Here is a 14,975-nt window from a genome sequence, read left to right as displayed (position 1 = left end):
ATGTGAGTACATTTGTCAGCTAACTAAGTAGAAATGTTCCATTCAGGCTTACCTTTCAGGTAGAGTAAGAAATGGTGTGTGTTAAATGGCTCATGTTTAAAATAGTTCCTCTAGCATGTGAGTCATCTGGGGTGAATGTTTCTTTCAAATAGTCTTAGAGTACCTAATTTATTATACTACAGCAATGTTAACATGATTTTTATCACAATTTGGATTGGCTGTTTACACAAGATTAATCTTTGAAGACTCATGATAATTACTTATAATAGTATGTTCTGATACTTAAATATCAAGCAACATTATATGATATAAACCACAAATGTAAAATGAGAAAATTCAATCACTTCCCTAAATTGACCAATTTCTGGCAGAAGCATAGATAAACTTAATAGATTTTTACCCAAGCCTCAGGCAATGGATTTTATCCAAACCTCAGGCAATAAGACATAATCAATCATACTCTTCAAAACTATATACAGAAAACTAAACGAGGAGATGGGATAATACAACCAAGAATTGTCGCCCCTTTCATTCCCTTTCATTCTTCCTGGTTCTTAGTTTTACACATTCACAAAGCAAATATTTATTGAGTATCTATTATATGGAAAGCACTAAGGATACAAGTGAACAAGATAAATAATGGTACATAGGTGGTGGCAATGTTGGATAAAGCAAAATGCAATTTGGTGGTAGTGGTGGTGGTGATGATGATGATAATTAATCATCATAACAATTCAACAAAGTAGATTCTATTATTATTATTCTCATTTTTCAGATGAAAAGTTGAGACTAAAATAATTAAGTACCTTGCTGGGATCACACAGATATAGGTGGACAAGAATATAAATCCTGGACCAACTGAACTCTTAAACTCCCTTACCACCATCCCAAACAAAAAAAGTATTAAATGCTATAAATAATCAAATTCTAAGCCAGGCCATTTATAAACATCATCACATTGAACCTTCAACAAAAATCTTGTGGAGTAGGTATTATCATCTGGATTAAAATTATCTCAATTCTATGGTAATGAGAAAGTTTTTAAATTAAAATTAAGTTAAAAAAAAAGATTGGGCTGGGGATATGGCTCAATCAGTAGTGCACATGCCTGGCATGTGCGTGGCACTGGGTTTGATCCTCAGCACCACAAAAAAATAAAATAAAGAGGTTGTGTCCACCAAAAACTAAAAAATAAATATTAAAAAATTCTCTCTCTCTGTAAAAAAAAAAAATAGCTTCAGAACAACAATCTTTCTACTACTCACCCCCCCACACACACATACCCATATACCCTCACATCTTTTTTAGACTGGAATCCTACTGAAAAAGCTCCCTACTGTCATTAAGAAGATAGAAATGTTTTTATTTGAAAGATTAAAAGCCTAAAATTTGTTATCTTCCCTGAAGTTTCTGTTGGAAGACCTAGAATTTAAACTGATAAACTCTGATCTCAATACAAAATATATGAATACACCTACAGAGACTGGATCAAAGTTAGAAGAAACCATGACATCAACTTTTAGGTCATCTTCTTTCTCAGGCATGGGCCAAATACCTGTAATTAAAAATAAAAGATATTTAATCATAAAGTAAAACCTGCATCATGTAATTTTTATTTAAAGGTTTATCTGTACCATATTTTTTAAAACTCATAAACAAACAAATTGAAAAAAATACATTAACAGAATTAGAAGCTTAATCCTAATTCTTTTCCTCTACAATACTGTGAAGAATACCTTCTCTTGCTCCAAAGGTATTAGCTAAGATTAGAGTCATTGACCAGTATTGGAAATTGTAATGCTATCTCCTCAACCATTAGTGAAAGTCCAAATTAATACAACTTTTTTGAAGATAAGTTGTGGCTTTAATTATGAAAATAAAAGTGTACCTATCCTATAACTTAACAATTCTACAACCAAGAATTTATCCAATACTCACAAACCCAAGGAGGTTCTCTGCTATTAATAGCTTAAATATAAAAATAAAAACAACTTAAATATCCATATATCTATTTAATAGGGAGATAGTTAAATAAAATATGGTATATCCATACTGTGTAATGGTTCCAACCTATAAATAAGAATGCATTCAATCTTCATACACTAATATGAACTCAGAGATATACCTATTAATTTTTAAAAAGCAAAATATAGCACAATGTGTTTAATATGCACATGTTTGGTCAAAACAAGTACATAAACCTTAATATTTTCTATTTTACAAAACTATTTTAAGAATTTCCTTTAAGAAAGAGAACTAGAATAAATGTTAATGTGTAAAAAATAAAAAGAAAAGAAACAAAGGTAATTAGGATCTGGATCAAAGATAGACTCCTGTTTCACTATTTATCCTTTTAGTACTTTCTGAATTAGTTTTACTATGCATTTCTATATTTAAAGTATATCCCCCAAAGGTTCATCTGCAGGAAGCTTGGCACTGGACACAGTGATGTTAAGAGACAGTGGAACCTTTAAGAGGTGGGACTAATGGGAGGTCCTTAAATCACTGAAGGCACTGACTGTCCTTGAAGAAATTGACATAGCACTTTGGGGACCCTGGATAATTCTTGCAAGAGGGTTGTCATAAAAAGGAAAAGACTGGTCCCTCCCTTCTCTCTGGCTTCCAGTCTTACAATGTAATCTCTGCCCTCTCACACATGCTCTGCCATTGTGATGCCATGAGGTCCTCACCAAAAGCAAGCCAATGCTGATGCCATGCCCACGAACTATGAGCTAAATAAAGTACTTTTCTTTATAAGGTACCCAGCTTCAGGCATTTTATCAGAGAAACAGACTAACACGTACAAGCTGTTTTCATAATTTCAAACATTTTTATTACATAATATTATGAATAAGTGACAAGATATCCTAAATAAGAAGCAGAAATTATTTTATGCACATACGTGTACACATATATACATACACATATGTATATTTCATATATATATATATATATATATATATATATATATACATACACATACAGACATATGTGCATTCATGGACACACAAACACAAATCCAACAATTGATGGCCTGCCCAGCAGCCATTCTTCCCTCCTCCCTCTGTGGCACAGCCCTAATTTCACTGAGGTAGTCTGCTTCATCTCAGAGAAAGTCTCCTCTCTCAGGCTCCAGGTTCAAATCTAATCCTAGTGATTCCGTTCCACTGACCATTCATTATTTTAAAGATAAACATGATCTTAATCCTGGCAAATAGGAGGAAAGAGAAGTGGGGATAGTGGAATGCTGGTATATGCTTCTGGGAAAGCTGTTCTTCCTTCATAAGAGGGAGACTCAGGCCTCTTCTTCCCTGAAAAATCATATCTGCACACAATGCCAGGAACTGCTAAGGTTATCCTATGATCCTAAGGGAAAACATCCTCACACAATGAGGACAGATGACTGAAAACATAGACAGCAACTGAATACCTCACAAACAAGAAAAAAAAATGTCCACAATTGCCACCAGGCATTCCTACCAATAATGCAAAAATTGGAAAGGGAATTTCTAAACCTGGTAAGAGTACAAAAGGCCACTCATTGCCCATCCAATAACAATTTTTCAATTCTTCTTTACTAAAATAAGCCCAATTTTATTCTGAGCAACAAAGTACTCAGTTAAAACACTTAACTTCCCTGCCTGTTTTGCAATTTGGAATAGCGAGAGAGATGTAAGTAGGAGCTGTTGAGGGTGCGGTTTCCAGGAAAGCTCTTCAGAGGCTGACTCAACTGCAGATATGAGAGCAAAAGTTCCAGAAGCCATTCTGGACCAATAGATGACCCTGGGATAGAAGGAATCCGAATCCCTGTGACTAGAACTGCTAGGCTGCCACATCTCTGAGTTTCTACCTTGTTCAAGCTGCCTTATACAGGTATTCTGTTATATGCAGCCAGATATAACCCTAAATTAACAAGGTCACTAATTTCTAATGTTTCTAGTACTGAGTGGTTATGTCAACCTAAGTCTTCCCAAACATATTTCCAATGGGGTGCAGACTCATTTATATGCCTATGTCTTACTGCTCTCCTACCCTGAAGATGTAACTATATGGGTGCCTATCTTAAATGCTGCAACCAGTGCATCATACTCACCCCTGGTAGAGAACATGATCAATTGTTTAAATCATAAGAAAACTCCCATCTCTAAAAGTACCTATCATCAGGTATTACTGCCAACTGGTAACAAAAATGCTAGGCAGGATTCTCACTAATGAGTTGAATATGAAAAGCTTCAGAATCCATGAGCCATACAGAAATTATTACTATAATTTCATGCTTACAACATACATTCCTCATATAACTTACACACATAAAATCAGCTTCAAAACACTTTTATTGCAGTAGATAATACACACCATGTGTACAACAAAATGTACTCTTTAAGTTGCCTTTAAATTTTGCTGCAACTCTTCCTTTGAAAAAGTTTTTAAGAGCTTTAAGTTCAGAACACAGCCCACAAGACTGTGAATTCCTTTTGCAAGTTAAAGCCACTGTACTAAAATAAATGACATTTAAATGAATAATGAGGTCATCAAAAAGTTCAGAGTTTTAACTTCTCATAAACTATAAATTAAATAATTTGGAACTTTAATATAATTACAGGTATTTTAATAAATAAACATACCAAAGCTTTATAAGGGTACAAAATACTAAGCTTTTTTCCATATCTAGAAATAAAATATTTTAAAAGCTTCACTTTTTTAAGTTTTTTTCTTTTTCAAGAATAAAACCATAATATAGTAGAATAAAAGGGGCAAGGAACTTCAAACATTAACTAAAATTTGAGGTTATGTAAATAATGAACTTTGCACTCAAGTCTGTGGATATATCTCCAGCTTAATTAGCACTTATTTCAAGATACACAAATGAATCCAGGCAATGACAAGTAAAGTAGCCTAACCCTTCTCACTCTAGGGCGTCATTATGGACGCCAAGGAATAACTTTTAGCTATAAGGGATTTTCTGAGAAATTTCATACACAATTAATGTTAATCAAAATACCATTAGCACATTGCTTATGGAAAGGGCAAAATCTCAAGGCACAAACTTTGGAGTGAAAACCTAGAGTTTTATGAACTCTAGAAATTTCACATTCATGTGCAGGCCACTCTTCCCCAATTATATTTTTAAATGACAAGATGAGACTTATAATTCCATTAATCCCCAAAATAGTGGTATCAAAATCTAAAAATAAAATAGTATCTTGCATTATGACAGCTCCAATGTTAACCATTCTCTAGCCGACATGGGGGTGCTGACAACAAAGCAGCTTTTAAGTAATTGGAGGTACTTGAAAGACCCGAGTTTCATTGGCTTACTTTGAAAACTTTCTAAAACAACGTGTGAAGCCAAAGCATAACAACTTCATTTTTAATACTCACATTTATATATATCATCTCAGTTCCTTAGAACCAGAGAAATATAATCTTGGTAATACACTCAAAAATACATAAATCTAGGGAAATGATTGGATCAGGATTAAGATTGGCTCTGTTGTTTTGGTTGGCCTTTGATGCTCTGCTTCTTTTACAATTCCTACTTGTTTTAACATTTCTTTTATGCGAGAATAGTCCATATTTTTTCTCATTAAAAAAATACTTTTACCTGACCCTGAAAAAGGAACTTAAAGTAATGCTTTTCACATGTCTAACTCTAACTCCAGGATTGGTGTTTTGTTTCTCCTTTTAGTTTACAATAAAATTACACCCTTGTGAGTCCCAAAGTAAGATAATATTGAGTTATTCAAAACTTAGGAACTGAAAATATCATCAGTCTCTGAGTCATTAGAAATCAGCATACCACAGGCTACACTCCATTTGGACAGTTAATTAACTCCAAACATAAATTATATCACTAAGCTGTAAATTACTACATTTTTAGTAACAACATGTACTGCTTTGGTTTCTTTTAAAAGAAGTAACTAAATTTTTTTCAGGGATATTAGAAGTTAATAAATGCCCACTCTAACCTTCTTCTCAAGGCCTGACATCACAACCCAAAGATTTACTTTTCCTTTTCTTAAAGTTTAAGGGGGAAAAAAAACTAAACAGTGCTGACCCTGAAACACATTGACAAAAGCATTATCTTGAATAGAGCATATTTTCCAGAAAGTTTAGTATACAAAGTAAGCTCAAAGACTACATGCTAAGTAACACTGTCTTTGAAATATGACTTTAATTAATCTTGGGAGAGGAAATTAACTAGTATGTACAAAACATTGTCTATATGCAAGATAAAATAGATTTTACAATAAATACTAAAATTAAATAATAAAAGCTGCAAATGAGATACCTTGTGATTTAACAACTTTGATAATTCTCTGAAGTTCTTTCAATTCTACATCAAGTTCATCATAGTTTAATTCTCTAGATTCAACTTTTGGAGCTTGGAACAGAGAAGGGTCTGTCCCCAGGTATGAGCACTGCAAGCGACCATCATCACTGAGGGTAACTATCACTCCCTTTAAGTCCCTACAATAAGGAAGAGAAAACGAGACATGATTAAAAAATTCAAAGTGTTTATCCTTGACAAACTACATTTTTACTCAATTCAGTATCAACATTCCATGAAGAAAATGATTGTATATCTATTTTTAAAGTTTTACTTGAAAGACTTATTTCAAATGTTTAAATCATCATTATATTTACAGAAGTACTCCCAATGTTAAGATTTATTACAGAAGGGAAAAATAACCTTTAAAATTCTTATAATAGCCACCATTTTTGGGACCTAACTACATGGTGAATAGTGCTCTCAGGTACTGTTTTTAATTCTCACTTGACAGATTCATGACAAACTTGAGAACTACAGGTTGGTTGGTTGGTTGGTTTGGCACAGGGAATTGAATCCAGAAGCACTTAACCACTGAGCCACACCTCCGCCCCTTTTATTTTTTATTTTGATACAGGGTCTCACTATGTTGCTAAGGTTGCCTCAAACTTTTGATCCTCTTGCCTCAGAGGTGGTGGGATTACAGGAATGCACCATCATGCCCGGCTGTGAACTATACTTTTAAGTCTAATGGATCAAGAGATGGAGCTGGGTGGCTGGAGCTGGAGCTCAGTGATAGAGCACTTGCCTAGAATGGATGAGATACTGGGTCTGATCCTTAGCAGCACATTAAAAAAAAAGAAAAAAATAGAGATGAAGTTGGGATGCTGGCTGGATGAAGATAATGGATGAGGTACAGAAGAAAGGTCAGGATAATCAAAGAGACAAGAGTGAAGATGGTTGAAAAAGCCAGGCAAGGCCTAGGAGAAAAACAACACACTCCTGCTTTTTTCTCATCCTTTTCTATCTACCCTTAGGGTTAACATTTACCCTCTTTCCACTTCCTTTATACACTTCTCGCTTCCTTTATACTTCCCTTCCCAAATGCCATCAAATTTGTGTTTTTTTCCACTCTTAGACCATCGTCCTGCTTCATAACTCTTTCTAATCACTCATCATGATTTTCTCTTTTCCTCCCCCTCTGCAACAGTTTGAATGTATCCCCGAAAAGGCATGTATTGGAAACTTAATTCCCAATGCAAAAGTGTTAAGAGGTGAGACTTTTGAGAGTAGATTAGGCAATGATGGTACAACTTCATGAATGGATTAAGGTTGCTTATAAAGAACTTGATGTTCCAAGTTCCATCTCCTGCTGTCTCACACACATGCTCTCTTTCTCTTCCACCTTCTGCCATGGAATGATGCAGCAAGAAGGTCCTCACCAGATGTGGATACAAACTTTGAACTTCCCAACTCCCAAACCATAAGCGAAATAATTTTCTTTTCTTTACAAATTATGCAGTCTCTGGTGTCATTATAGTAGCATAATATAGTGTAAGACACGATCTTTTTATTCTTCCTTCTCTTAGAATCTCTTATTTCTGTTTTACTCTAGAAACTAGTCTTAATATATAAATTGTGGGTAATTTTTAACCTGCCATTGTAAAAACTAAAAACTAAGATTTTCTGAAGTTTTACTACAAAAAAATAGTTGAAATGAATAGTGCATTTGCTTCCTCCTTAATTTTTCCAGAGGGAAAAAAAATCAATATTGGCATAAGTCCTTTGGGGTAGATATATAATAGACTTATTTGATTTTTGTTATATTTTCTACAGTGATCTTTTGATCAAAAAAGAAAAAAAAAGATTTTGATCTTGGTCTAAAGGTTAACTATTAATCAATTGGATAGAAGCTTTTTGAGAGAAAATAAGATGGAAAAAATGTTGCTATTTATCTGAAGAAAAAAAAGGAAATATACAATGGATAAGATATATAAAACTTGAGGCTTACTCAGAATAAATAAAAATATTTAAACTGCCCCAACTATGGATCATTGCAACTCATCATCTCATTAATATAAAAGCTTGGCTGAGCTGAGAGTAGACACCATTATTACTCAATCCATCCCATTGGTGACAACCAACATCCACTTTACCACTTTCTTCAAATACAACATTCCTTATGCACCTTCTCCAGGGCTATGCATGGTGAGTACCACAGAACCCTGCAATGTAGCATCACTGAAATAAAAAAAAATTATATCATTGATCCAACAGCTAAAGAGTTAGATAGAAGTCAGAGGACTTGAATTCTAGCTATGCCTTTGCCCTACAGAGCAGAGCCCACTTGAATTCCTCTTAAACATTCTTTATTCTAAATGGGGTGAAACTAGATAATCCCCAGAAATCTTTAAGTTATATGACTTGTTGTGTCATCTACCTCAGAAAATGAACACACTCCAGATGAAATCATTTTCCTAAAATAAAGTGTGAAAAATAACCCCATAGTAGCTCTAGGCTTTGAATCTTTGTTTGCAGGCAACTGAAGCCACCTAGTGGCCAAAGGAATTCTAACTTACAGCTCTGAGGTTTCAAGATTACAAATCCTCCCTTCCCCTCAAGTAGTGACTGTACCCTGGTCTCCAATCCACCCAGCCCCACTAAAGTCTAGGAATCCAACAAGTGCTCAGGAAACTCTAAATGTTAAAGGGAAGATCCCTAGTTACCTTCTCAAAGAATATAGTAATCATCTGTTCTTGGAATACAGACAGCATTTCCATTTCATTCTCATCCTTTGAGGGATCTAAATAATAGGAAAGCTAGCATGACCCAAAACAAATGTCCCTTCCTATCCAAATTTATTTGGTTTTTGGATAGTTTAGTAGTGTAACTTATATTCCATCATTTCAGATAGCAAATAACTGCCAATTTAGATATAAGGGACTTAACTAAAATGTCATCTGACCATATGAAATTTCTGAGTTCAAACAGAATTTAAATAATGGGGAATACATATTTCTTTTGACTCTAAAAAAACACTCTTTATTGCTGTTAGAGGTTTTCAAGCAGAAAAGGAAAGAGTTAGGGTCTTCTTTCTCTGAAAGAACTAATCAAATGATTTTCACCAGAATATCATAACAGTTAAAGTCATTACAGAACTTAAGCAATTTACATTTTTCTTATCTCTAGAATCAGAATAACTATATGTATTTAAATTTAAAAACCCAGAAATTTCTACTATAAATTAATTCATTTAACATTGTATGCTGTCAGGCACAATGGCACACACACCTGTAATCCCAGTCACTCAAGATGCTGAGGTAGGAGGATTGAAAGTTTCAAAGCCAGCCTCAGAAATTTAGTGAGGCCCTAAACAACTCAGTGAGACCCTGTCTCTAAATAAAATACAAAAAAGGGTTGGGGACATGGCTTAGTGGTAAGTCTCCTGGGTTTAATACCCAGTAACAACAACAACAAAAAAAATCATATGCTTATTTCACAGAAACACTATGACAAACTCTAAATGCTCTAGAATAAATCAGTGGAATTTCTTTCTAAAACATCTAAGACGGACAAAGAGTTTGACACAGGCCTAGGAAACTACTAAATAAATAATTATTACCACTTAGTATCCTTATGTAAAGGGAAATTTTTATGTAAGTATATAGATGATACAAATATCCCAAAGTTAAGCCCAATTTATAAAAGAAAAAGGAAACACACTCAATCAAGATTTTTTTAAATACTTCTTCTACTTAAAGAACATTTTATATAATGTTTTCCTTGTAGGTTAAAAGAAAAGGTTCTCTGAATGATAGAATGTTATGCTACAAGGAGTCATCAATTAAATCCAACATTATGTACAGTATTCCTTCCAATTTAAAAATGGAGATAACACTAACAAAATTAAGGTCTCTGAACTATTTCTGATTCTTGAAACATATTAGTTAACTCAAAGCACAGAATAATGTACTTTATGAAGAACCAAAGTCAAAGATGTTATATTTCTAGGATACTTAATTATTTTATGATTTTAGCAATGGGGCATTAAATTAAACAACAGTGTTTAGCTATGGAATCTGAGTAATTGTCTCATCATTCAGTAAACAGATCCCTGCCTTAACAACACATTAAAATAAAATTCCAGATGGATTTCAAAAGTTAAATTTAAAAATATGAAACTACAAAAATATTTATCTTCTTTTGGGATAGAAAGAACCTTTACTGCCAGAAAGCAATTAAAGACCACTACAAAGGAAAGGATCTTTAAATGAAACCACACAAAAATTTTAAACCTGTTATATGCTTAAGAAACACAACAGAGTAAAAAACGAAAGGTAAACTTAGAAAATACTGGCAACCAATAAAAAATACAAAATTTATAAAATTTGTATAAAGTTATTGATATTCAACTGCTTTTGACCTATAAAAACAATTTTATATGTTGAACCTAATAAGCAAAGAACTTTTATATAAATCAATGAAAATATCAATAAGATTATATCACAACAGAAAGAAGTCAAAGGACATGTGCCGACAATTCACATATAAAACTAATAAGTAGAGGGGCTGGGGATGTGGCTCAAGCGGTAGCGCGCTCGCCTGGCATGCGTGCGGCCCGGGTTCGATCCTCAGCACCACATACCAACAAAGATGTTGTGTCTGCCGAGAACTAAAAAATAAATATTAAAAATTCTCTCTCTCTATCTCTCTCTCTCCTCTCTTACTCTCTCTTTTAAAAAAAAACTAATAAGTAGAGAAAAAACTCAAAATCAAAGAAATTTATATTTCTAAACTATTTCAAAAGTATATTTGTTTAACACCTCAAACTACTGTATTTAATGAGTCCTGGGTAAGAAAAGGTATCTGGCAACTTGGTGACAATGCAACTTTGTTTAAAATCCTTTTAGGGAACATTTAATGTACACACACACACACACACACACACACACATATTTGTGTGATCATATTACATGAATATATGCATATGTGTGTACACAAAAAAATCCTTAAAAATGCTCATTGCCTTTGACACAGTATTCGATTTCATAGTTATTAAGGAAATTTAGAAACAACCCAAATGATAAGAAAAGGGAAAGAAATATTATAGTAGAATGTTTAAAATCCATTAAAAAATATGTTTTATACATGGAAGAGAGTGTGAACAGAATGGGAGAAAATCTTTGCCACCTGTACCTCAGAGCATTAATCTCCAGGATACATAAGGAACTCAAAGATCTTAACACCAAAGAAACCAAATAATCCACTCAATAAGTGGGAAAAGGAACTGAACAGACACTTCACAGAAAAAGAAATACGATCAATCAAAAAACATATAAGAAAGTGTTCAACATCACTAGCAATTAGAAAAATGCAAATTAAAACTACATTGAGATTCTATCTCTCTTCAGTCAGTATGGCAATTATCAAGAATACAAGTTAGCAATAAATGTTGGTGAGGATGTGGTTAAAAAGATACACTCATACATTGCTGGTAGGACTGCAAATTGGTGCAACCACTACGGAAAGCAGTATGGAGATTCCTCAAAAAACTCAGAATAGAACAAACATTTGATCCAGTTATCTCACTCCTCAGCATATACCCAAAGGGCTTAAAATCAGCATACTATAGTGACGCAGCCACATCAATACTTATAGCAGTTCAATTCACGATAGCTAAGTATGGAACCAAACTAGATGCCCTTCAACAGATAAATGGATAAAGAAATTGTGGTACATATACACAATGGAATATCACCCAACCATAAAGAATGAAATTATGGCATGAAACTGGGATACAATGGGAAAGACAGTAGAATGAATTGAACATAACTCTCCTATGTTCATATATGAGTATACAACCAGTGTAACTCCACATCATGTACAACTACAAGAATGGGAATTTATACTCCGTGTATGTAGGATATGTCAAGATATATTCTACTGCCATATATAAAAACAAACAATTTTTTAAAAAACTATGTCTTATAAAATATCTGCTATACAAAAGTAGCAAAAAATATTAAATGTAAAACAAAGTTCTGCACATCCATTTTATTCTGTTTACAAAATGTAGATTAGGAAAAAATACATAATGCTAACAGAATGGTGACTATCTAGTTAGTGAAATCATAAATTATTTTTATTGTGTTTTACAGTTACAAAATAAGATTAGAGGAAAAACTTTTTTAAGGGGGAAAAAAGTTTTATTTTCCATTGCCAGAGGCTGAATTTGAATCAGCAACTTAGAAATTAAACATCTGTGGAACTCAAACATTTATCTAAATATCTTTTTCTGACAAGACCAATCTATAAAAATACAACCTGAAAATATATGAATTGTAACTTAGAATAGGCAGAAAACAAAGCTTGTTTCATTTGCTAGTACAATGAAATAAATAATAGTTTTTAAAACAAATTTAAAAATCTAATGGTCTTTTTTCCAGCCTCATTTTATACAAAACAGAAACATTTTAAGTTATCTATTTGTCAAAGTCTGTTTTGCCACCCTGTGTAGGTATCAAAGAAATCCTAAAAACTTAAATGCTACCTATTGTACTCAATTTTTATACTCTACCTTGGTAAGAAGCACATTTAAAGTACTTCCTTTCAAATACTGCAAGACAGATTCAGTACATGTAGCTCTTTCTCAGCCTTGAAGAGCTATACATGGGCACTTGAACATATTTTGAATCAATCCATCATCATTCATTTAAGCTATGATTATTGAGGATCTCCTATAAAACAGATGGTATAAATTAAAGAAGATATGATCCTTTCCTTATTAAAAGAAGAAAACTTTGGTCTAATTTTTTAAAAATCATAATTACAACTTAATGTGACAGATACTACAGCATGGTAGGAAGAGAATGTGGAGGCCTTGCATCAAAGAGCAGAGCAAGGATTCACAGGACAAAGAACACAAAGACTGCACCTTGACCTACAATTAGATCTTCAAAGATGGAAAGAATGGACAGACTAAAGGCGGAGGACCTCAGTCTTGGCGAACTTATTCAGTCTCACAACTTTAAACATCTCCATTGTTCAGGTTCCCACATTTATATCTCATGCCAGACCTCTCTCTCCCACAGTCCAGATATGCAAATGAACCTTTGGAAAACAAAGCATATGGAAACCATATCTTATTCCATCAGCAAATATTGCCAGTCCTACTTTTAAATATATCCAGAATTCAACTCCTTCTCACCAAGTTCACTGCTGCATTCCTGAACAAATGCCCTTATATTCCCCTGAATAATTGCTATTAACCAGGCTTCCTACTTCTACCTTGTGCCTCTAAACTAACTTTCCAAGAGTGAGAATGTTCATGTCAGCTTTCTACCCTCCAGTGCCTCCACTGACATGCCACATAAAAGCCCAAATCCTTATAAAAATCCTCAAGACCCCAAATATTATGAACCCTACATCTCATTTCCATTTCCTATTATTCTCTATTCTTATTCAGCCACAGCTATACAGAAGTTATTCAATCCTTCTAGCAAAATTAAACCTGGGAAGCAAATGTTTAGATATGTCAGTAGCAATCTGATAATGCTGCAGCACCTAAGCATGTGATCAGTAAAATCCATCACACTGATAGGATATTGACTTGTCCAAATACCGTGGAGCCCACATAGTAAGTTACCTATGTCACATGTCATCTATTAATCATGTGTAGTAGGACCACTCATATTGAAATTTGAAAAATTGAAATCTTTTACCCCAGAATCTTAAGAGCACTACAAGCACACTCTCACCTCAGGACATTTATATTAGCTCTTTTCTCTGCCTAGAACTCATATTCTTTTCCCAGATATCCACGTGGAAGTAGCCTCCTCTTCCCTCAGGTCATTCCATTCCGGTGCTTAAATGTCACCTGCTCACTGAGGACTTAACCACCATACTATCTGAAAAGGTAACCATTCCACGCCCTGCACCCCACCACATACACTTTTTATCCTCCTCTAACACCTTATGTTCTTTCATAGCACTGGTCTAATATATTACATTATGTGTTACTTTCTGTCTCCAGTAGAATATAAGCCATAAGGCAGTGAATTTATTCATTTCTGAATGCCCAGAACAGTATCTAGCACCTATTATGAACCCAACACAGCTTTGTTAATTGAACAAATGAACAGATGAGAGAGTTCATTCTCAGAGTTATTTACCAAGGCCTTATGTTTCTTTAAAAGAATAAAATGAGTAATTAAAGCACATTGGTACTCTTCTTTCTCATAGCACAGTTTCAAAAATGCTGGGCACATGACATGTAGGTCTCCACCTAGCTATTCTTTTGATTAAAGGAAGGTTACAGTTTGACTTAAATTCAATGAATATTTGTGAAATATCTACCAAGCCCAGGCTGATGGATTTAAAAGTAAAACTTGTGACACCTGTCAATCTGAGAAACCAGGTTGACTTCAGCTGACCTATCCGACCAGGCATGTGTACTCCTCACCAGGTATTATTTCATACATTTGCCTCTCAAAATTAAGCATTTAGTAATAAAAACTAACTCTTCTAATTTTTCATTCAATAAATATAAAAAACCTACAATAACCATGTATAGTGATAAGAACTGAGATTATATAGTTGAACAAAATATGTACAGAGTCCCTTCCCAACTTATAGACAGGGAGAGAGCCCCCAAATAGCCATATACTTTTACTTGGGAATATACAATTATTTAAAACCATTCAAT

The 14,975-nt window shown here is 33.8% G+C and overlaps 1 protein-coding gene across 2 annotated transcripts in view; it reads right to left on the bottom strand.

Annotated features, from left to right (window-relative positions):
• Positions 1–14,975, bottom strand: part of Bbs9 (Bardet-Biedl syndrome 9) — a 477,419-nt gene that overhangs the window by 267,919 nt on the left and 194,525 nt on the right. For both annotated transcript variants that reach the window (XM_077796775.1, XM_026387599.2), the window contains exons 10-11: positions 6,293–6,471; positions 1,479–1,555 (exon numbers count right to left, since the gene is read on the bottom strand). In XM_077796775.1, coding sequence (XP_077652901.1) covers positions 1,479–1,555; positions 6,293–6,471 — 256 coding nt within the window. The remainder of the gene's footprint in view (positions 1–1,478; positions 1,556–6,292; positions 6,472–14,975) is intronic.

Source organism: Urocitellus parryii, chromosome 3, assembly GCF_045843805.1.
Source record: "Urocitellus parryii isolate mUroPar1 chromosome 3, mUroPar1.hap1, whole genome shotgun sequence".
Classification (NCBI taxonomy): Eukaryota; Metazoa; Chordata; class Mammalia; order Rodentia; family Sciuridae; genus Urocitellus; species Urocitellus parryii.
This window is presented reverse-complemented; position numbering and strand designations above follow the sequence as displayed.